The sequence below is a fragment of the Silurus meridionalis genome, chromosome 12, assembly GCF_014805685.1.
Source record: "Silurus meridionalis isolate SWU-2019-XX chromosome 12, ASM1480568v1, whole genome shotgun sequence".
In the NCBI taxonomy this organism is placed as follows: domain Eukaryota; kingdom Metazoa; phylum Chordata; class Actinopteri; order Siluriformes; family Siluridae; genus Silurus; species Silurus meridionalis.
This window is the reverse complement of record NC_060895.1, coordinates 6563519-6588679: the sequence shown is the minus strand read 5'-3', so window position 1 is coordinate 6588679 and position 25161 is coordinate 6563519. Positions and strand designations below refer to the sequence as shown.

Genomic DNA, 25161 nt, shown 5'->3' with positions numbered 1-25161 from the left:
ACCCATGCAGGCACTCTAGGTCTTAATTAAACTTAATTAAAGTTTAATTTAGAGTAATGGTGTTTAAATACACACTATTAGCCTTTAACAAGTGCAGTGCATTTGTCTTCTTATATAATATTTAAATTCTCTCCTCAGTGCAGATTTGCAGTAGTGAAGTATGAAAGAGAAATAAGAACCAAACTCTCTCTAAATGAAAATAACGACCATAGTAAAGAATTAGATAAGGTGAAAAGCATTAAAAAACTAAGTACAAATGTCAGGACTGCTTCAGCGCTCTATGTTCTGAACTTTATATTTTTAAATATTTCTTTGACCGTCAGTTGATTCAAGTTTATAGCATATCTTACAACAAAGTTTATATTATTTTCTGTCTTCTGTACTTCCTGCAGCACAGAGGATTTTGTTCCTCAAAGTAGATCAAAAGAGAATGCCAAAAAAAATATTATTATTCTGTCTGATGAACAAATGGAAGGAGATACTAGAATACTCACAGAGGTTTTAAACATGCCACAGATGAGGAGATTGTTTGCTATGCCATAGGGGTAAGTGTACGCTTAACATTTACATTTATATCTCTAGTGACAAGTATAGAACAGAAATTATCAATATGTTTGTATGTATAATATAATGCCACAGGTAATCTTTTTACTTTAAATGTCATATGCCTTGTGTAAATCTGTAACTCTAATCAGTGTTTTGGATACACATAATTGGCCAAAATGTAAAGGGTTTTTTCTAATTACGTTGTGTCAGACTGGATAATACTAAAGATATTGAGTCTGTTTCTTTATTATTATAAAAATAGATTTTTTATTTTACATTGGACTAAACATAAATATAATACAGTGGTACCTCGACATACGAGTTTAATTCGTTCCGTTAGTCTGCTTGTATGTCAAATTGCTCGTATTTCAAAGCAAATGTTCCCATTGAAATTAATTGAAATGCCATTAATCCGTTCCAGCCCACAAAATGCCACCCCAGTTGTTTTTGTTACGTGTTTTTGAATGAGAAAAATTTATTTATAAATGACAAATATTGTATAAAAACATAATAAAAGAGAATGTAAAGATATAATAAGGTTTTATTCAGTGTATTTTCCTTGGAGATGAGACGACTTGAGCTAACGAAAACGTCAGTGGTGTGTGTGTGTGTGTGTGTGTGTGTGTGTGTGTGTGTGTGTGTTTGTGTGTGTGTGTGAGTGTGCGGAGGGGGGGTGGTAGAGGCGATAAGCGGAGGCGGAGGGAAAACTAGTTTTTTTACTATCACTCCTGCACACTACGTATCCCTAAACTTTAAAATTTTTACTTTTTCTTCTTCGCTTATCTTAATTTTTGTTACAATCTTCACTTTCTGGCTTCGATTCGCTATCTAGCAGCGGCGTCTCGAGCTCGTATCTCAAGTTTTTGCTCGCATAACAAAGCAAAAAATCAACCGAGTGACCGCTCGTATCGCAAAAAACTCGTATGTTAGGGCACTCGTATGTCGAGGTACTACTGTATTATAATGTTACTCAAGTGCTCAAGATTTTTTTAGATTATACATATGACATATTTGTTTTCCACAAAATAGCCTTAAACATCTGACTAATCAAAATATCTACCAAATGAATCAACTGTGGTACAAATAGTCAAGTCAAGTCAAGTAAAGAAGCTTTTTTTTCACTTCAACCATATATAGCTGATGCAATAAACAGTGAAATGAGACAAAGTTTCTCCAGAACCCTGGTGCTACATACAGAACACAGAGCTAAGGACTAAAGTAAATTGTCTGAGCCACATAAAGTACATTGAGTGCAACGGAGTGCAAACAGTACACCTACTGTATAATATGTTAAACAGTTGTTAGTGTTAAGATGATTCTCACACAGGTTCACACCAGTGTCAGTCCTTTGTCTGTTCAGTGTCTATAGAATATTTACGATGTTAGTATGTAAGGTATACAGGGAGTCTTTATCTGGGCTCACACATCTCCAGCTAGTATATCTTCTTATCTAAACAGGAAACAGTTTTAGGTCCGGCTTTCTTTCCAGTGTGTATATATATACACCTTTGTTGCCTGCAATAAACCGAAGAAGAACATTGCTCCATGCTATGTGCTGTGTGATTCTTCCCTGATCAGAAAAGGGACCACCACGGGCATCGCAGTTCATATGGACAACCTCTCCAAGTATTAAGTTTCGCTTGGGCATGATAAAAATCTAACAACAGAACAATGTGCAAAAGAGAACTATAGACAAGACTGTACTTGTAAACATAAACACAATGTTGTGCAAAAGCAGCAATTAAGAGGTGTGCAAAATAGTGAGAGTGTGTGATTTTGGTACAGCTTATTTCTGTGTGTTGAGGTGCCTGATGGCTTGAGAGAGCACCATGCATTGAGCAGATGCCATCTCACAGCACACGACCTCCTCATGGAGGGATTGGATTGGAGAATGGTCTCTACCACCTTGGTGTAAGGTGTAAAAACACAGCCCCGGCCATGGTTGCGCCATAGCATCCAGTCCCAACGGGGCTGGTGGATATAGGGAGACCCATACAGTGTGACATCTCTAAAGACCAAACAGGTCTACCTGGGCTGTGCCAAATTTTTCCCAAATCAGTGGTGCCTGTCTCGACAGGGTGTCTGCTGCTTTGTTCAAGCGGCCTGGAATATACGCTGCTTTGAAGAGGAGGAGCTTCCCCTGGGCCTACAGGAGGATCTGGCATGCCAGGCAAACACAGCTCTGGAAACGAGACCTCCTGGTCCGCAACGATGCCAGGCGGAACCGAGGCGGGAGCTCGGTGGAGCTGGCCCTGCCCTGAAGCACATTTCATGGCAGGGTTAAGAAACCAGGTCTCTGAAGGGGTTGGGAGGAATCGGGGCTTACCCAACAGCGCCGAGGTAGTGCGCAGGGGCTTGGTGAGTAATGTCTGGGTTTTTTGGGAAGATGCCACACCCGGGAAGAGATAGCATGCTCTTCAACCTGTGGCATAACACTGTAGCTATAATCTCTAAGCCCCGAGACGTTGCAATAAACCACGGTGTTGGGGCTGAAGGGCCGGGACAAGAAAGTTCAGGAAAAAATGTCGGCACAGAGGCTGTGACGCCGGGAGCAAAAAACGTTAAACGAGCTTGCCCGCTTTTCTTTTTTTTTTTCCTTCCTCTTAGGGAGTGGCTTTATGCTCACCAACCGGCCAATCTATATCAAGCTTCTGAACGGCACGTGTCACAACCTCCAGGATCTCTTTACTATCGGGTTTGTACGAGCCTGCCCTTTCGCATTCGAGTTTCCAAAACATTCCGACGCAGCTCGAGTTCCTGAAAGGAACAAAAGGAACATGCATGTCTTTAAATAAAATTATGAAAGACGGTGTTTGCAAACTTTTGCCAGGCACTGTATATGAAAATATGGTTGGATTATGTTTGTCAGGAAATATTTCAAGTTTTAGTCCTTAAAGTGTTGCAGAAATATAACAATTGTTTGTATAGTTTATAGTTTGAAATGAGAAAACTCTAAAATCCCCAAATGTCTACTTGCAGAAGAAGTCATTCACTTTACTAAAGGTAAATTTTTTGTCAGATTTAAATGTAAAGAAAACAACAACACGTTTATTAGGTTCATATTTTATAACTGGCTAAAGCAGATACAAGCTAATCAGTCCTCTAAATCAGTGGTCCCCAAACCTAGCGCCGCGGACCTGCACCGGTCCATGGGTCATTTTTTACCGGGCCACACAGAAAGAATACATAACTTACATTTTTCCATTTTATTTATCTTATTCTAAACGATGTTTTATTTTGAAAATTACCGGATTCTCTCCGCCACATCTGTCTATGACTCACTCTTGATGCATGTCATGATGCCTCGGTGACTTGTCTTACCTACCTCTGCTACCTTCTTAAAGGAGCTGCTCCGGCCAGTAACACAATACACTACCTCCAAATTGAAACCCCCAAGCTAGCAAAATGAACAAAAAACAACACAGAGGATTCAAGTTTATTAATATATTTAAAAAATACCAATTTTATCTTGGTCATATCATTTTATTTTGTTGTATTTATCCACCACACCTTAAAGGCTGGTCCGTGAAAATATTGTCTGAAATTAAACTGGTCCGTGGCTCAAAAAAGGTTGGGGATCGCTGCTCTACAAGATCAAAAACAGTTCAGTTTACATTTACATTTACACTCTACATCTCTCTGGCTGCTTCTTTTAAACCAAACTCATTAATTTTAATTTATTGTACAAAAACAAATGTCCATTGTTTAAAGTTTTTTATTGAGCGTCTGGCACGTGTCATTTAGACTTCATGTCTCAGGAATTTCCTTTTAACCCCTGACATCTGCTTTTCAATCAAAGGATGAGCACCACGGCTTACACTTTTATTGAGAGCTTGTATACCACAGTGTCATACCCCCGGAAGACTGATAACACAAGCCAGTCTCTATACCACACACACACACAATCTCCACACACACACAATCTCCACACACACACACACACACACACACACACACACACACACACACACACACACACACACACACACACACACACACCACCCCGAAAGCCAGATAACCCCCCTGGCCTCTCTGGTTGAATTCACAGCGACCCTCAGACCATAAAACGATTCACTCTCGGAACTCTGCCACAGTACGTCTGTTTGTGACACACACACATATGCAGACACACACACACCAAAATGGAGCATTCTTTTATTAATTAAATAATAAATAGAATGTCCCACTTCACATGATACAAACATACATCTTGTTTGTATCTTCTACTATAAATAAAGCAAGTGTTTAACTCTACATCAATAATATTTAAACCTTAAAATGTTTAGTAATGTAACTCTGTGTTAAATGTTGTCTCTTCTCTTCTTAAGGCTTGATTGACTTAGAATTATCTGTTCTTTACTTTCCTGACAAGGGTACATTTTATTTATCAGAATACAACATTGTATTAACATTAGTTAATTACTGATCTCTGTAAGTTAATGTACCTCTGCCTTATACTGTCATTCCCTTTCATGTTCAGTATCCAAATGACCGCAAAATTATCTGTTTCTTTATTTTTCAAACAATGGTGCATTTTATTTGATCATGAAATATAAAGCATGAAAAGCTTTATTTTCAAAACATAAACTGCTCTGATCTTCAGGAGAAGCTGGAAGAACATCTGACTCCATCCTAACCGACTCATCCAAGATTCTTTGTCTACCGCATCCAGACTTTTGTGCAACAAGTCAATGCAAGTAACCGGTTTACCAACTAATTAAGATGCGTGTTAAGTTTGAGCCCCTAAATATTAAGACGAATTTAAATTTCCGTGACGATTTCTCAGTTAGGATGTGATTCATTTGAAGTTTTAAGTTGCCTTTCCTTTCTTTATCTCCTTCTTCTTTTCCTTTCTTTTTCTCCTTTCCTAATTTCAACTTTCTTTTATTTTATTTTAATTAAAAGTTTCTTTATTTCTTTTTGTTTGTTTGTTTGTGTAGTTAGTTTTATGTTGTGATTGTCTCATTCATTAAACGCCGTATTTTTCACAAGTGATCGTCTCTGAGTATGTTCCATAAATGCGAAGTTCCTGCAACATCCGGTCTGAACTACATGCTCCATTTAATTTAATTTAATTTAATTTACGGTATAAAGTAAAAGGGGGTTACCTCTTTCTTGGCCAGGGAGATACCTCTTTTATAGAATTAATATAAAATTATACTGTCTGTTTGCCGGACAAACAGACAAATAAGTGTAATGTTAATTCCATTACCGTCAATTCAACTTAATTTAAATATTTAGGAGTAACTATAACACGTTATAATTACTTATAAATATCCCCTTTTCTTTGCGAGCTAAATTCGCTACATATAATGGTGGAGAATGCGGGCAGACTGTGCTTCCAACTATATATATATATATATATATATAAAATAATAATAATAATTATTATTATATATTATTACTAAATTACTTTGTATTATATAAGATTGGTTATTTTGTTGCTTTTTGATTATATATCTTATGAATATAATGTTTTCATTAAATATAAATAATGTTTCCATCACATGAAATCCAGCTATATTTGAATCTAATGCAAAAGCTTCATAATGTTTTTTCAATAATTTTATTTTGCTTGACATCTCTATTACTTGACTTGATATCTTTTTATTCTCAGAAAGGTTTTTCTTTTGCACAGGTTGCTTTTCTGATATTTTGTCTGACTGGATAATATGATATTGTCTGTTGATATTTTAATTCAGTTAAATGTAATGTAGAAACTTACACATGTTCATGAACCCTCAACTGCTCAGTTGTATAAATGGCATATTTTGAATTCACTCTGGATAAAAGCAAATGCCATAAATATAAATTATTTATCTATTGCATTAACAGCATCAGTTTACAGGAACAAGCTTTCAGTTTTATATAATGTGACATTATAATGATTCCAATTTAACAAGTGAATGTGTGAATGGAAGTCTTGGTTAATTATACTGCTTTTATGATGAACAACGTGTGATCAGTTCTGCAGAGGTAAATTCTGAGAAATATTTGCAGAGTTTGCAGACTGGGACCTTGTAGTTGTATGTGGTAATTTTTCTAAAAGCATATAAAATACCATTTTACAGTCAACTTTATTTTGGGGATATTTTATGCTAGGATTATGTGTCAAACATTTTTTTTATAAAGTTTAAATGCAGGCAGTGATGTTTCACTTAAAAATGTAAAGAATTAACAGATCATTATTCAACATAATTTTTAGTTATTTTATTATAATAAAGAGTTGTGAGTGATGTGGCTGAGTTCTCATTTACTAAAGCAGTTTTTTAACCACATCCTCTCACACTAACAAAGTTAGCGATACGATCTTTGCTTAGTATCCTTTTTCTAACCTTTTCTTCATCAACTGTGCCTGGTTTTTAACATGGCCAATTAAACCCAGGCATGTAATCATAAAATAACAAAACTCTCTTTAAAATTATCACTTACTCTTTTTCACTTCAGCTTTTCAGCACAGAGGTGAACAAAAACACTGGAGTGTGTAAATATCAGTAATGTCCTTTCTAATGTCTTATACAGTCAGTTGACATTGAGGAACCAACATCTCCTGAGCGACTCATAAAATAGCTCAACATCTGAGTTAATAGAACTCCATGTTTAATGCCAAAACTCTACATTAAGTGGGATCCAAATGGCGCTGGTACAGTACGTTTCTCGGTGGTTCGGGATGTTTGGGGTCGGCATCCAATCTTTGAAGGTCCATAATCATCTGGTGGGACACAACTGGAACTGGCGCAACCTCAGGATGCCTCAGGAGGGGTAAAGAAAAAGAAGCAGTTGAGAGGAATTAGCGTATCTGCTGTCCATTATATTACTTTCTTTTGGCTTCTCCAATTAGGGGTCGCCACAGCGGATCATCCGCATGTTTGATTTGGCACATATTTTTATGCTGGATGCCCTTCCTAACGCAACCCTCCCCATTTATCCGGGCTTGGGACCGGCACTAAGGCTTGTGCAAGCCTAACGGCTGCGGTTGGTTCCCTGACCGGGGAACAAACCCGGGCCGCAGTGGTGAGAGCGCCACATTCTGACCACTAGACCACCAGGGAACATATCTGCTGTCCATTATATTAACAAGCATAAGTTGATAATGTGCACTTGATCAGATGTACTGGAGCACAAGTTTATGATATGTGATGTGTTATGTGTAGGACTTGCTGTAAAGATATTTCTTTAGTCTGCAAAAAATTGGGAGTGTGTGTCTGAGCCTCAAAAAACTGTCAGGAAGACTATTCCAAAGATTAATAGCTAAAGGTGAGAATGCTCTACCAACTTTAGTGGACTTTGCAATTATAGGTACTACTAGAAGTCCAGAGTTTTAAAATCTCAATCTTGGGTGGTAGGAATTAACATAGTTATTTTGTTAAAAAAAAAAAGAAAAAAAAGAAAAGAAAATGTAATTTTATGTGATTATTTCTAAAAGTGGGAGATGTAGTGAAAGGGTGTTTGGTTGTACATGGTGTGCATGCATATTGGTTGTACATGGTGTGCATGCATAAATGTGCGTGGTTCTATGAATAAAAAGCTGCTTAGCATGACAGACATGAATTCTTAGATAGATAATACAACACCACAACATAATTAAATGTCTGTAAATGTCTGTATGTAATTTTGTAAGCGATCCAGGAGAAAGTCATGACCTATATAACTGTGATTTTAACCAGCATAGTTTCTGTGCTATGATGGGGCAGGTTTGAAATGAGTTTGTAATTTGATAATTCATTTAGATCCAAATTCGGTTTCTTAATGAACGGCTTAATAACTGCCAACTTCAGGGGTTTAAGGACATGCTCTAAATATAGCAAGGAATTAATAATATTAAGAAGAGGCTCATCAGCTGTATGTAACACTTCTTTCAGTAATTACGTTGGAATAGAATCTAACAAAGATGTTGTTGGTTTGGCTTTGGTGATAATATCAACTTGTAAAGCATTGTAACTGTAAATGTGGAGCTTTAGGTGAGACTGGATCACAAGCTACTGTCAGAGGTTGGATTGTGTTTCTAATACTTTCAGTATTTTCAGTGAAGAAATTCATGAAGTTTTTACTACTAAACTGGGATGGAAACTCTTTTAAAATATCTGATTTGTAGATAATTTGGCCACTGTACTAAGAAGGAACCTGGGATTGTTGTTTTCGATGATTGACCCTAGCAGCATTTAGTGACTGTCTGTAGCTGAGCATACTGCATTTGAACGTGATTTCAAAAACCTCTAATTTAGTTTTTTTTCATTTCCTCTGTGGATTACAGGTTGCTCTCTTGAGAGCACAATTATGTCTATTATACCATGATGCAGGTGTATTTTTCTAAACTTTTTTTTCGGATGGGGCAATGGTGTCTAAAGTGCTAGTGAGGATAGAGTTTATGCTGTTAGCCATTTTGTCTAAATCATTAGCATTTAGTGGTTTAGTAAGATGTTGAGACAGATTAGAAGGTTACTTATGAATCTGTCCTTAGTGGTCAGACCAATAGTCCTACCAAGTCGATAATGTGGTGAGACATGACTAATCTTCTCTAACGTGTGTACAGTATCACTTTGAGGTCAAATATCTATCTCAGTGACGTCTGCTCCGTGGGATATTATTAAGTCTGGTATGTGAATAAAATAATGAGTCGGTCTAGTGATGTTTTGTTTTACCCCAAAGGAATTTAGTAAGTATTATAGTATTATTCCATAAATTATAGTTCTAGGGCATTGTTTTCATCATCTACGTGAATCTTAAAATCTCTTACAATGTACTTGTGTTTAATATATGTTAAAAAATTGTTTCTTTTAAATTTATCATGTAAATAGTGTGTTTAGTATAAATTGATTTCTATGATAATCTAAAAGACAGTCAGGCAACTCCATGAATCCTAAAAGAAAGACCAAAAATAATATGAGGGCTTAAGAAAAAATTTCTTTGTGATTAGATGGTTTGATTCAAGCACCATTTTCAGACAACAGCTAAAGCAATCAGGTGACATGCGACAGTACCCACACAGGACTGTGTTATGTGAACTTTTTAGGTTGTACAAGTCAAATCAGTTGTGTGTTTGTTCATATAGTGAAGCCTTTTGTACACAAGAAGAATACATATTTACATTTAATGCATTTATTAGATGCCATTATCAGTGACAACTCATTGAAATGTTATGTAGTGTCCATTAACAACATACTACAATAGGTCATGATATAAGAATACTTTAAAGCTAAAACCCTGTTTGTGAGATTGTTCAGGAACTATGAATGTTGGTCAAATACTGTACACTATTACGTTGATAAAGTGACATAATGTCTAGATGAATTCACTAAGGTACCATAGTGGCTGTGGGGGTGCGTCCAAAATTCACGGATTTTCGGAGGACCACTGTATATGCAAAACAAAGGAATGTAGGGGTGGGAAGGAAATGTGATCAGGGAAAAGGATGTATTTATATTAAGATTAAGAATCAGCCACACTACACTAAATGGAAATTTATACAAGATAGGAAAACACGAAAATGGGAACTGTGAAAAATGTGGGATCCTCAAAACAGTATCACATATATTATTAGAATGCAAAGCAACTAATACAGAACGGCATGACCTATTTCAATTATTAAAAGGATGTGATATTAAAAATTATTCACTTACAGTGATACTAGAAGAAATAAATAATATAATTAATAAAGAATTATTTGGATATTTAAAGGTCACTGGACTGAAGAATAGGATATAAAATGTATTCATTCAGGTATTAATGTGTATTGGTTTGCCCTTAATTAGAAACCCAGCCATTAGGGTTGCACAAGCCAGTGCACTCCTAATGCCGGTCCCAAGCCCAGATAAATGAGGAGGGTTGCGTTTGGAAGGGCATCCATCATAAAACATGTGCCAAATCAAATATGCTGATCATGAAAGAGAAATTCATACCGTATCAGTCGAGGCCTGGGTTACCAACAACCGCCACAGGTGTTGTTAGCCAAAAGGGTACCAGTGGAACTTTGGCTACTGTTGGCAGAAAGAGGAAAAGGAGGGGAGGAAGATGTCTACAGAGACAGCAGAAAAGGGAGAAGTGGAGGAGAGTGGAGGTTAGGGTTGGTACTTTAAATGTTGCTACTCTGACTGGTATAGGGAGAGAGGTAGCTGATAGGATGGAGTGGAGAAAGGTAGATATGTTGTGTGTTCAGGAGACAAAGTGGAGAGAGAGTAAGGCCAGGAACATTGGAGGTTGGTTTAAACTGTTCTTTCATGGTGTGGATGGAAAGAGAAATGGTGTAGGGGTGATTCTGAAGGAAGAGTACAGTAAAAGTGTAGTGGAGGTGAAGAGAGTTTCTGATAGGGTTATGAACATGAAGCTGAAAGTTGAAGGGGAGATGATAAATGTAATCGGTGCTTATGCTCCACAAGTGAGCTGTGAGATGAAGGAGAAGGAAAAATTCTGGAGTGAGTTAGATGAAGTGGTAAAAGGTGAACCTAGGAGTGAACGATTGGTGATTGGGGCAAACTTCAATGGCCATGTAGATGAAGGGAACCGAGGTGATGAGGAGGTGGAATGAGGAAGTGCAGGAAAGCATAAGGAGAAAGAGGTTGGCGAAACAGAATTGGGATCGACAAAGTGATGTAAAAAGTAGGCAGGAGTACAAGGAGATGCGGCAGCAGGTAAAGAGGGATGTGGTGAAAGCCAAGGAAAAAGCATATGAGGAGCTGTATGAGAAGTTTTACACTTAGGAAGGAGAAAAGGATTTTTTGTTCCGATTGGCCAGGCAGAGGGACTGAATTGGGAAGGATGTGCTTCAAGTTAGAGAAATAAAGGATGGAGATGGAAATGAGTTGACTAGTGAGGAGAGTGTAATGAGAAAATTGAGTATTTTGAGCAGCTGATAAATGAGGAAAATGAGAGAGATAAAAAAGGTTGAATGGTGTGGAAATGGTGAAGCAGGAAGTGGATAGGATTAGTAAGGAGGAAATGAGAACAGTGATTAAAAGGATGAAGAGTGGAAAGTCAGATGACATACCAGTAGAAGCATCGAGATGTTTAGGAGAGATAGCAGTGGAGTTTTTACCAAGATTGTTTAACAGGATTTTGGAAGGTGAAAGGATGCCTGAGGAATGGAGAAGGAGTGTGAACAAGGGAGATGTGCAGACGTGCAGTAACTACAGGGGAATTAAGTTGAACAGTCACACCATGAAGTTATGGGAAAGAGTAGTGGAAGTCAGGCTGAGAGAAGAGGTGACCATCTGTGAGCAACAGTATGGTTTCATGCCAAGAAAGAGCAACACAGACACATTATTTGCTTTGAGAATATTGATGGAATAGAGAAGGTCAGAAGGAGTTGCATTGTGTGTTTGTGGATTTAGAGAAAGCATACGACAGGGTGCAGAGAGAGGAATTGTACTGTATGAGAAAGTCAGGGTGGACGAACGAGGTCAGATAGGCGTCTCAGTGGACTATGATGTTTGTGGATGATATTGTTATTTGTGGTGAGAGTAGGGAGCAGGTTGAGAAGAGCCTGGAGGAGTGGACGTACACGCTGGAGAAAAAGGGAATGAAAGTCAGTAGGAGTAAGACAGAGTACATGTGTGTGAAGGAGAGGGAGGGCAGTTGAGTGGTGCGATTGCAGGGAAAAAAGGTGGAGAAGGTGGAGGAGTTCAGGTACCTGGAGTGATTTGTGATAGTGGGGTATCTGCGAAAGTGAAAGGGAAAGTTTATAGGACTGTGGTGAGACCTGCGATGTTGTACAGTTTAGAGACAGTGGCATTGAGTAAAAGACAGGAGGTGGAGCTGGAGGTAGCAGAGCTGAAGATGTTAAGGTTTTTGTTGGGAGTGACAAGGATGGACAGGATTAGAAGTTAGTTTATTAGAGGGACAGCGCATGTAGGACGTTTTGGAGACAAGGTGAGGGAGGCGAGATTGAGATGGTTTGGACATGCGCAGAGGAGGGACATGGGGTATATCGGAGAATGCCGAGGATGGAGCCACCAGGAAGGAGGAAAAGATGAAGGCCAAGGAGGCAGTTTATGGATGTGGTGAGGAAAGACATGCAGGTAGTTGGGTTGAAAGAGGCAGATGTAGAGGACAGGGGGTATAGAGACAGACGATCTGCTGTGGTGACCCCTAATTGGAGATGCCGACAGAAGAAGATGATGAAGGTTTGATTTAGATTAGGTTTTTTTTTTTTTTTTTAATAGTATCTTAATTGCTTCCCATTAAATCACGCTCCATACTCCAATTCAGTAGGAAGGAGAAAGTGACAAGCCCATCTCCATTCCCTCTGCCAGGTCAATTTGCAAACCCCATGATCTTAAACGGCGCATCGCTGTTTGGGCAAATTATTATTCAGTCTAAAGATGGGTTAGTAGTTTAATTTTTAAAATGTTTATTTACCAAATGTCAATTAATTTAATATAATTTTATCTTTTTATTATTTTGGGTATTTATTTATTTTTTTAGAGTTTTTGTTCCCTCTCCTACTGATGGAAATGTTTTCAGATGCACAGAAAAAACTTCTGAAATGCATGCTACTGGTAAAGTTTTTTTTTTTTTCCATAACTTTTGTAATGTGTTGTCTATCTCAAATAAATTTAAACAAATAGGCTAAACATGCTTATACATGTTTTACATTATTTGTAAATTTAAAATGCAAATTATTCATATAATTTTTACTTTCTTACAATGCAATACTTTAATATTGTATAAGAATATGCTTAAAAAATAATAATAATAATTTTCAGATAAATTCGAGAAAGGCCTGAGTCCAGTTGCATCTGTAGCATCCAGACTGACTGAAGATAAGGAGCAGCTTCTGGTATATTTGTCTTTCAAAATACATTTATTAAATAGTTTCCATGAAGATGCTTTGATATATTTGGTCATTAGAAGTAAGTTAAACTCTAAGTTAGATACTGTATATAATGCAGCTGAGTTCATGTCTACTTGAACTGACACTTCTAGTAGAACTACTGACAGTCTAGTTCTAGTCTAGTTTCCCCTGCTAAAAGCGTCAGACCTTCTGACTTCTCTTTTAACCATTGACAACGATGTTAAGTAATGAAAAACAAATACTTTGTTACTGTACTTAATTACATTTTTCTGGTATTAGTATTTTACTTCACTTTATTTTTTTCACATTTGTTTTAATCTATTTTGTGACATGCTAAAAAAATGTTTCTTCTCATTACGCACCGTTCTCAGTCCATCAACTTTTTCTTGTCATTAAGTGACTATTTCAACCTACCAGTGGTGTATCATTTCCTTACTATCATGCATTACAGACATAGCCTAACCTAAGAAGCTACAAAGCCTATGAACAATTAACAATAAAAAATCATCTTCTTTACTCTGTTTGTGTTCTATACGGTGGTTGTTCAGCCTGGATACATTCATTAGATAGCAAAATTTTAATTATTTTGTATTAATATACTAACATGAGGTTCAATTATTAGTATGACACTAAAACAGGTAGTTGTAATGGCTAGTTTTTACTTACAGTAAGTACATGTCAGAGCCCATACAGTACTTTTAGTGGAGTGAAAAATTGTCTTTTACCAGTTTCTTTCAAAACATAAGTATGTGTACCTGAGTATCTGCCATCTCTGGCTATTGAGTCATGTTCCCTTACAAAAATTAAATTGTGTAAAACAGGGAACTTGTTGCTAAACTGGAGCCTAATACAGAAATGTTGTTTAGCCTATGCAGGTAAACTGTCAATAATAAAATGGCTTTTAATTTAACCAAATAAGAGAAACTTCCCCAAGTTTAAATCTTCTTGTTGTATTCTGATTTTCTGGTATGAGCCACTTTATTCATCGAAAATATGATTAGACGGAGAGAACATTATTATAATGCATAGTTAAATTATCAAAAAATGGGAAAAAATATTAATGCATATTTGACATTGATAACGAAGCTGTCACAGTTGAATCAGAGCCAAATGACACTAGGATTGTAAAAGAAGTACATTTAATACTGCCAAAACAGATTATTTAAATAAGTGACAAGTAACTGATATGCTAAATAAATAAACTGGCAAACAATGACATTCATTTATTCACCATCAACCTAGTCTATGCTACTTACCTATCCTTTCAGTGATGCCATTGTCAGTTTAATTGTTTTATTTAAAAAAAAGGATTTACTTTTTCATTTGAAAAACAAATGAATATGAAACTCAATATATACATAACTCAAATGAAACATCTGTTATCTGAAAACCTAGGTTTGTAACCAAGTTCGAACAAAGAACTCATCAACAGAGTATTTAAATGGAAAATGTGCTCACAAGTATGATGAACAGAAGATAAGTCAAATCTATCCTGATAAGTTGGGTATGTGTCTGCACTAAATCACATGCAAGAAATTCTGTTTCCAGAAGAGTTTTCAGCAATCCTCACTCAATACTATCACACTATTGTAGTTTTACAGCTACTGGAAGAAAATACCAGCATCATCAACAACAACAACAACAACAACAACAACAACAACAACAACAACAACAACAACAACAAATATCCAGGTAATCAGAAATCTCCTTATAGAGATTGTAAATGTTTGTAATTAATCCACTGGAGGAAGAGAAGTGCACTGCAGAATACAGATGAAGAAGATGAAGGTGTTTTAATTTTTCTCAAACTCTGAACAAATTGGAAAATTTATCAGGTGACAGTTACTTTTGAAACAACAGTGTAAATTCTTATATGTGTAATATTTGTGAAAACTCTCTGTTGCTGTGTGTTTATTTGAAGATGCAGGGACGGAGATCGCATTTGTGTTGGACGGCTCTAGTAGCATTAATCCAATAGATTTTGAAATGGCCAAATACTTTATTATTAATGTAATGAAAAATGTTTGGACAACATGTTTCAGTGTAAGTATGAAATGACACAGATATGATAACTGTATGAACCAATATTACAATTTTAAACACACTATATTTATAGTATATTAAAAAAATTACTTAAATTTTTTTAAATATTGGTCATGAGAAGAGCTGTTTTATTACTTACTACTCATTCAGTTTTATGAAATTGTACTTGTGTATCTGGTATAAAATGTACAATGATTTGGAAATCTTATAAACATATGAATTATTCACAATAGAACAAAGAAAACATTAGTTTTAAGAAAAACATACAGTAATTTAAAATTTGATGCCACAACATGTCTCAAAAGGTTGGGCCTGGTCAACAAAATGCTGGAAATGTAAGTGTTACTAATAACAAAAAAAAACAGCTGGAGTAACATTTTGCTAATATTTAGGTTATTTAGGAACCGATCAGTAATATGAATGCATCTACAGATTGTGAAACAATTTCAAAATAATGTTCCTCTTTATAAAATTGCAGTCTTTCAATATCTCATTATCTGCAGTACATAATACTATGTAAAGATTCTGAAAATCTGGAGAAATATCTGTGCACAAAAGAACAAGGGCAAAAATTAATATTTAATGCCCATGATCTTCAGGCCCTTAGGTGGCAAAAACAGGTATGATTTTTGTAATATAAATCAGAAACACCTCCAGATAACAATGTTTGTCAACACAGTCTGCTGTGTCATCCATAAATGCAGTTTAAAGATCTACCATGCAAAGAAGAATCCATATGTAAATATAATTCAGAAATGCCACATCTTCTCTGTGCCAAAGCTCATTTAAAATGGACTAAGGCAAATGGGAATAGACTGTGCCCTCAGAGCAACATATGCTTCCATTCAGACATATATTTTTAAGTGAAGGCCTTGTGTATTTCAACATGGCAATGCTAAACAACATTGCATGGCTTTGAAATAAAAGAGTCAAGGTGCTGAACTGGCCTTCCTGCAGTCCAGACCTTTCAATTGAAAATATTTGCCTCATCATTATACAAAAAATAGGACAAAAAATCTCCAGGACTGTTGTGAAGCTAGAATACTGTATGAGACACAAACATGACAACATTCCTCTACCAAAAGTCTAGCATCTTTACTTCCCAGATGTATATGGGCTGTTGTTAACAGAAGAGGGGATGCTACAAGAAGAGTGGTAAATGACCCTGTCCTGAATTCATTTGGATTTGTTGCATCAAATTTAAAATTGCCTTATATTCATTTCTTAAAATGGTACATTAAATCAGTTTAAATATTTTATATGTTCTATTGTGAATAATCTTTGCAGTTCATTACATTTTACACATCCCAACTTTTTTGGAACTGGGGTTATACTTACCTCAACAAAGTTATCATTAACAATAGTCCAAAAAGTCCAAATTAAATTATTTAAATTTTAACCATAAGTCTTTCTCTCTCTTTCTGTCTCTGTTTTACTCACTCTCCTCAGTGCAAATTTGCAATAGTACAGTTTGGGAGAGAAATAAGGACTGAACTCTCTCTGACAGAAAATAATGACACTCTCAGTGCCTTGGATAAGGTGATGAACATAAAACAGGTTCATGCAATCACCAAGACTGCTTCAGCCATCTATCATGTTCTGTGAGTACTCAAACCCCAACATTTCTTATGAAGCAGGACAATGGCTGACAGTCTATTGATTTTTACATCACATCTACTTACAAAGTCTTCATTAGTTTCTATGTCCTGTACTACCTGCAGCACAGAGGTTTTTGTTCCTCAAATGGGATCAAAAGAGAACGCCAAAAAATGTATTATTCTACTATCTGATGGAATAATGACAGGAGATAATAGAACCCTCAATGATGTTTTGAACATGACACAGATGGATGGGATTGTTCGCTATGCAATAGGGGTAAGTGTACACTTTAAAACAATTTCTGTAGTGACAAAAAGGACAAGACAAGAGCTGTTAATATGCAGCACGCTATAATAGATTCTTACTTGGTTAATGAGAAGTGATAACAGAGAAGTTTAATCTTTTTACATTTATATTATAGGCCTTGAGTAAGACTGCTGGTTAGGATATTTAGAACTTCAGTTGGCTGTGACTAGTTTTCCAGTTATTGTGTAGACCTCAAAAATAATTCATATAAATATTGACAATATTTTACGTACTTGTTCTTTAAGATGTGTGATTAATATCAAAAGTTGTAGTTTAAAGTTTTTTGAAAATTGCTTTTTAAAAATCAGACTGGCATATACAAACATACACTGGGTTCAGAAAATATTTAGACCCTCTTCACTTTTTCCAATTTTGTGATGTTGCAGCCTGATACTACAATTTTCTTAATTAATTTATACCCGTTACCCCATAATGACAAAGGAAAAACATAATACTAGAAATTATGAAAATATCTAGAAAATCTAAATATTGATACTGCACTAAAGATTCTCATAAGCACAGTGACCTCCATAATTCTTAAATAGAAGAAGCGTGGCACAACAAGGACTATTCTAAGAGCTGAAGAGTCTGAATACTTATTCACATGTGATATTTCAGTTTTTGTTTTTTTTATTAAAAAGAATTACAGACATTTCTTGAATTGTGTTTTTACCTTGTCATTATGGGGCACTAAGTGTAGATTAATGAAAAAAAAAAAGTTATATATTTATTTATACATATACAACCATTTTATTATATATTCTCAATGGACAATATTATAGAAATAAAAATTGGTTATATTTTTAAGTAGTCAACATGCAGCTTGTTTAGCAGTACAGATTTACTGTCCTCTAAAAGAACATACATACTGCCATTATTGTCAAAATAGCTGGCGACAAAAGTGAGTACACCCTAAGTGAACATGTCAAAATTGTGTCCAAAGTGTCAATATTTTTTTGTGAGCATCATTGTTATCTTGCACTGCCTTAATCCTCCTGGACATAAAATTCACCAGAGCTGCACAGGTTAATCCTCGGATCCTTTTTTACTCCTCTATATTGATATCACAGAGCTAGTGGATGTTAGATACATGGCGCTTCTCCACCTATATATATATATATATATATATATATATATATATATATATATATATATATATATATATATATATATATATATATATATATATATATATATATATATATATATATATATATATATATATATATATATATATAATATATATATATATTTATCTCGATCAGCACTGTGCAGCAGAAAAACTCGCGAAAGTGGCTGAAAAATCAAGGCTTACAGCTGCTACAGGTGATTTTTCCGCCACTTTCGCGAGTTTTCTGCGGCTGCACAGTGCTGATCGAGATAACCAACGTTAAATGGCAAATTTTTCCCCTTGTGCTCGAGATATTAGGGTTCGCGGCATAAAAATTCGACATAACCGATTAAAAAATGCTTAGACAAAGCGAGAATTTGGCGGTTCCAGTTAATAGGGTTGTCGAGTTAACCGAGGTCGAGATAAGTGGGTTCCACTATATATATATATATATATATATATATATATATATATATATATATATATATATATATATATATATATAGTCTTTCTGGCGTGGCCTAGCCAGTCTCCAGACCTAAACCAAATAGAGAATCTTTGGAGGAAGCTCAAACCTGACAGAAAACAGAAACCTGACTGATCTAGAGAAGATCTGTGTGGAGGAGTGGGCCAAAATCCCTCCTGCAGTGTGTGAAAACCTGGTGAAAAACTACAGGAAACGTTTGACCTGTAATTGCATACAAAGGCTACTGTACCAAATATTAACATTGACTTTCTCAGGTGTTCAAATACTTATTTGCAGCTGTATCATACAAATAAATAGTTAAAAAATCATATATTGTGATTTTTTTTTTTAGATTATGTCTCTCACAGTGGACATGCACCTACGATGACAATTTCAGACCCCTCCATGATTTCTAAGCGGGAGAACTTGCAAAATAGCAGGGTGTTCAAATACTTATTTTCCTCACTGTGTGTGTGTATATATATATATATATATATATATATATATATATATATATATATATATATATATATATATATATATATGAGATTTTGGGAAGTATTTTGACCCCCTTAACTTTTTGCAATTTTTTAATTTTGCAAAAAGTGAAGGGGGTCTGAATACTTTATGAATGCACTGTATATATGCAGTATATTAATATATTCATTAATATGTGATCTATTCTCAGGTAGGGACAGATGTTCTGGGTGAAATAAATGCAAAAAATGAGATGATACAAATTGCTGGCAGCAAAGACCAATTTTTCAATGTTTCGAATTATGGCGCATTGGAAAAAATAATTTCTTCTTTGGAAAAAAGAATTATTGGGATTGAAGGTAAGTTATTTAAAAATAAGTGCAAATCACTTTAAACAAATAATTTTGAATGTTGAATTTATGCATTGTGCAAAGGCTGCTGATTTTTTCTGATTTATATCAGTGCACCAAAAATGTATCATTATGGTTGTCATTCCACAATGTAAGGCTAATAATAATATATATTTAAAAAATATAGTTTGCAATGTCAGCATGTTACAGTAACAGTCAAACACTTTTGTATTAAAGTCTATTGTTTTAAATAAATAATAAATGCTATAACTCTGTAGAGAATCACCCTGAAAGATTTTGTCCTTAGCAACTTGTATGATCATAATCACTTTTTAACATGTTGTATGATTCTGCACCTTAGATCTTATCTACCTTATATAGATGGTGTATGAAATCCCTTTGTTGTTTGTGTTCATTTGAAGCTACAAAAACGGAGATTGTGTTTTTGCTGGACGGCTCTGGTAGCATTATGCAGGAAGATTTTGAAAGGGCCAAAGACTTCATTATGAATGTAATGACACAATGTTGGGCAATATGTTTAAATGTAAGTTATTAAGTTAAAGAATGACTATTTAGAATTAAAGTTTAATTTGAAGTAATGGTGTTTAAATACACACTATTAGCCTTAAACAAGTGTAGTGTACTGTATATGTACAATATTTGAATTCTCTCCTCAGTGCAGATTTGCAGTAGTGCAGTATGGAAGAGAAATAAGAACAGAACTCTTTCTGAATGAAAATAACGACTATCGTATAGCACTGGATAAGGTGAAAAACATTAAAAAACTTTTAAAAAATTCCAGGACTGCTTCATCGCTCTTTAATGTTCTGTGAGTACTTAAACCTAAATATTTCTATGACTCACACTTTATTGTTACGATCACATCTTACTACAAAAATCTTTATTATTTCCTGTTTCCTGTACTACCTGCAGAAAAGAAATGTTTGTTTCTCAAAATGGATCAAAGGAGAATGCCAAAAAAATTATTATTCTACTGTCTGATGGACAAATGGCAGTAGATACTAGAACACTCACAGAGGTTTTGAAAATGCCACAGATGGAGGAGATTATTTGCTATGTCATAGGGGTAAGTATACACTTAACATCTACATTTATAACTCTTGTGACAAATTTTCTTTTTCTTCTTCTTCTTCTTTTTTTGGCTGCTCACATTAGGAGTCACCACAGAGGATCATCCGTCCCATACTACCCTGTCCTCTACATTTGTCTCTATTAAACCAACTACCTGCAGGCCTTCCCTCACCACATCCATAAACCTCCTCCTTGGCCTTCTTCTTTTCCTTTTTCCTGGTGGCTCCATACTCAGCATTCTCCTACCGATGTACCCATGTCCCTCCTCTGCACATGCCCAAACCATCTCAATCGGGCCTCTTTGACTTTGTCTCCAAAACATCTTACATGCGCTGTCCCTCTAATAAACTCGTTTCTAATCCTGTCCATCCTCGTCACTCCCAACGGAAACATCTTCAGCTCTGCTACCTCCAGCTCCACCTCTTGTCTTTTAGTCAATGCCACTGTCTCTAAACCACACAAGCATCTGCAAAAGGACTTTCTTTCGGCTTCTCTTATTAGGGGTCGCCCTTTTTGGCACATGTTTTTACGCTGGATGCCCTTCCTAATGCAACCCTACCCATTTATCCGTGCTTGGGACTGGCACTGAAAGTGGCTGGGGTTGTTTCCCTGACCAGGGATCAAACCCGGGCCGCAGCGGTGAGAGCGCCGCATCCTAACCACGAGACCACCAGGGAACGCCAGCAGCTGCAAGAGTGAAAGGCAAATTTTATAGGACTGTGGGGAGACCTGCTATGTTGTGTGGTTTAGAGACATGTTTTGGAGACAAAGTCAAAGAGGCCCGATTGAGACGGTTTGGGCATGTGCAGAGGAGGGACATGGGGTACATCTGTAGGAGAATGCTGAGGATGGAGCCACCAGAAAGAGAAAAAGAGGAGAGCCAAGGAGGAAGTTTATGGATGTGGTGAGGGAAGGCCTGCAAGTAGTTGGTGTATTAGTAGAGGACAGGGTAGTATGGGACGATGATCCTCTGTGGCGACTCCTAATGTGAGCAGCCAAAAAAAGAAGAAGAAGGAGAAAAAGAAGATTTGCAACTCCACACAATGCAACTTCTTTTTACCATCTCTATACATCTCTATCAACCTTCTTACAGCAAAAGATGCATCTGTGGTGCTCTTCCTCAGCATGAAACCATACTGTTGCTCACAGATGGTCACTTCTTCTCTCAGCCTGGCTTCCACTACTCTTTCCCATAACTTAATGGTGTGACTGATCAACTTATTCCTCTGTAGTTCCTTCTTAACCAGAGCTGAAGTGTTCTGGTGCCAGGACAGATCCTCAGAGATGTGAACTCCCAAGAACTTAAAGCTGGAGACCCTCTCCACCTCAGTTCCATAGATGTAGACTGGGAAGTGTTTCCTGCTGTTAGATTTCTGCAAGTCCACAATAAGCTCTTTAGTCTTCATGGCGTTGAAGGTCAGGTTTTTAGTTGCACACCATGCTGTCAAGCTTCTGATCTATTCCCTGTAGGCCAATTCGTCGTTGTTGCTGATCTGTCCGTAGATGGTGGTGTCATCTGCATACTTGTTGAAGATATTGGAGTTATGCTGAGAAGCACAGTCATAGGTGAACAGGGAGTAGAGTAGTGGGCTTAGTACACAGCCCTGTGGGATGCCGTTGGTCAGAATGAGGGTTGATGATTTCTGAGGTCTGTTGGTCAGAAAGTCCAGAATCTATCTGCAAGTGGAGGTGCAGATACCCAGGACACTGAGCTTAGTGATCAGTACTGTTGTAGTCCTCTGCGTTGTCAGAGTTAAAAGCAGCATCTGGGGGCAGAGCTCTGCACGGTATGCGCTGGGGATGTTTGTGTAAACAAGCACCAGCATGTTCGCCTCTCTCGTTGCAACATCCACATGCTGATGGAATTTCGGGAGCACTGATTTGAGATTTGCATAATTGAAATCTCCGGGGAAAAATACATTTGAACTTAGCTATTTTTTTCTCGCTATCTTATACTAGCTTGAGTATGCCTTAAATTAATAAAATTGTTTCTTTTGTGTTTTTTTATTTTATTTTAAAATACTCTAAATTATTGATTTAATGTACAACACTATGCATATAATATGTTGTTTTCTACAAATAGTTTTCTTTTTATTGATGGCAATGAATGAACTGAATAATCTTTCACTTATCGTGTTCTGAAGGAATTATTGTCTTTGCAAATACAACTATGTTTTTATTTCTTCAGGTGGGGCAGGACATCCTGGGTAACACACAGGCAATACAAGAGAAATCTGAAAGGAGAGACCAATTTATTAAAATTTCCAATTATGCAGATTTAGAAAACATTCTTTCTTCTTTAGTAAAAAAGAGAAGTGAAGTTGAAGGTAAACCTCAATTTGTAAATATATGCAAATCGGTTGCTTGTCTTTTGTAACATAACATCATTGGGTTAGTTAATATAGTAGCAGTGAAAAATGTGAAAACACAAAGTCTTTTTTGAAACACATGCATGTTTCTTTTGTGTATATGCAAAAAACTAAGCAATGTCACATTAATAATTTTCATCCAACTTTCAGCTTAGGCAGTAATAGTAGTTTTTGGGTTAAAACATTTCATGTCACATTCTGTTTATTTTTTGTTTATTATTTGGAGTATATGCTAACCAATTATACAGTATAAATTATTTATATTATTATATTATTAATATAATTTTAAATGGTGAAAGAAAAACAGAACCAACATGGCTATATATAGCATTATACAATTCTATACTGCAATGCCATACAATTCAGTCTTGACTGGAGCTAATTGGAACCAACTTCACCGTACAACAACAAAGACAATGACCTGAAGCATATGTCCAAGCTCTGTAAACATTATTTAGAGAGTAAACAGTGTCCAGATGCCAAGAATGTGTAAAGCTGTTGTTCATATACTACAGGGGGATTTTCAATGAAAATAAAGTGTAACATCTGTACATTTAAATATTTGTTTGGTCAAAGTAAATCTTTATATTGTAAGATTAGTTTTCATGTACATAAAAAAGAAAATGATAAAAGACTAGGTGGTTGCAAAAAAAATTGACAGGCACTGTTTATGAAAATATGTTTGGATTTTGTTTGTCAGGAAATATTTTAAGTCTCAGTCCCAAAAGTGTTGTAGAAATATTACAATTGTTTGTTTAGTTTATAGTTTGAAATGAGAACTCTAAAACCCCCAAATTTGTATTTGCAGAAGAAGAAGAATCAAGAAGAGTCATTCACTTTACTGAAGGTAAATTTTTTTTGTCAGATTTAAATAATAAAAAAAAGCCAACACTTTTACTAGGATTTTATCACTGGCTAAAGCAGATACAACCTTATTATTTCAAAACAGCTAAGTTTATATTTACACTCTATTACACTCTTTTCATCTCTCTGGCTGCTTCTTTTTAACCAAACTCATTGATTTAACCTGCAAAAACTAATTTTTTTGCTCAATAAGAGTACTTTTTTTTCATTCAAGTACACTTAAGTAGTTTTCTTTTCAATAACTATTTTTTTATTCACTTTTTAATAGCTAAGCAATATTTTAGAAAATTTGAATGTCATCTATTTATCAATAATTAAAAACAGTATATCATGCCACACACTATTAAGTCCAATTGAGTTCTGATAATTTCTAATGAACAGGAAAGGAAATGCTGCAATTCTGCCTTCCCTAGGATCCTCAAAGGTAATGTTCATAAAACCTTTAGCAGAGTTTTGGCGCCACCTGGCTTCCATCACCATTAGTTACTCATTAGATTTATCAAATGTTATTGTATTATCTGGATTTCTGTAAAGCTGCTGATGTCCATTGCTTAAAGTTCAGTCCAAAAAATGTATTGAAATTCTTTTTGTTTGTTTTCTAGGAGCAAAGCACGAGAGCAATACATTTTAAGCCCAGCTGGATGCTGAGAATTATTTGAAGCAATTTCATGAACTCTGTTGGTGTACTTTAGAATACAGGTCAAAAGGATAAAACAACAAGGCACTGTTAATTTTAAGAGCTGAAATAAAATTTAATATTTTAAAATAATATGTAACCAAAGGACAGAAATGGATGATCTTGTATGTAGATGTCCCTCTATCTATTGCTGAGAAACATCCAGCCTATACAGTATGTGGAAATGTAGAATATTATTAATTATTTTATGAATAAATTACTTTGTATTATTCAGGATTGGTATTTTGTTGCTTCTTGATTATATATTCTATGAATTTGATGTTTCCATTAAATATAAATAATGTTTCCATCAAATATAAATTCAGCTATATTTGAATCTAATGCAAAAGCTAATGGTGTTTTTTATTTTTATTTTGCTTGACATCTCTATTACTTGACTTGATATCTTTTTATTCAAATAAACAAGGTTTTGCTTCTGCACAGGTTGCTTTTCTGATATTTTGTCTGACTG

At 35.7% G+C, this 25161-nt stretch overlaps 1 protein-coding gene across 1 annotated transcript; it reads left to right on the top strand.

Annotated features, from left to right (window-relative positions):
* The first annotated feature begins 12838 nt into the window (after positions 1-12838).
* Positions 12839-24961, top strand: itgae.1 (integrin, alpha E, tandem duplicate 1). The gene is made up of 16 exons (XM_046863402.1): positions 12839-12867; positions 12967-13040; positions 13248-13321; positions 14732-14840; positions 14930-15028; positions 15258-15379; positions 16829-16980; positions 17101-17254; positions 19550-19697; positions 20111-20232; positions 20366-20517; positions 20622-20775; positions 22969-23107; positions 23958-23996; positions 24395-24437; positions 24616-24961. Exons 2-15 carry the CDS (start codon positions 13028-13030, stop codon positions 24424-24426), a joined length of 1509 nt encoding a protein of 502 aa, XP_046719358.1. The 5' UTR covers positions 12839-12867; positions 12967-13027; the 3' UTR covers positions 24427-24437; positions 24616-24961.
* The last annotated feature ends 200 nt before the right edge of the window (positions 24962-25161 follow it).

Coding starts and splice junctions, on each gene's coding strand:
- itgae.1 (XM_046863402.1), top strand. Junction 14,841..14,929: donor AATCTATCCTGATAAGTTGG/GTATGTGTCTGC, acceptor ACACTATTGTAG/TTTTACAGCTACTGGAAGAA. Junction 17,255..19,549: donor TTGTTCGCTATGCAATAGGG/GTAAGTGTACAC, acceptor ATCTATTCTCAG/GTAGGGACAGATGTTCTGGG.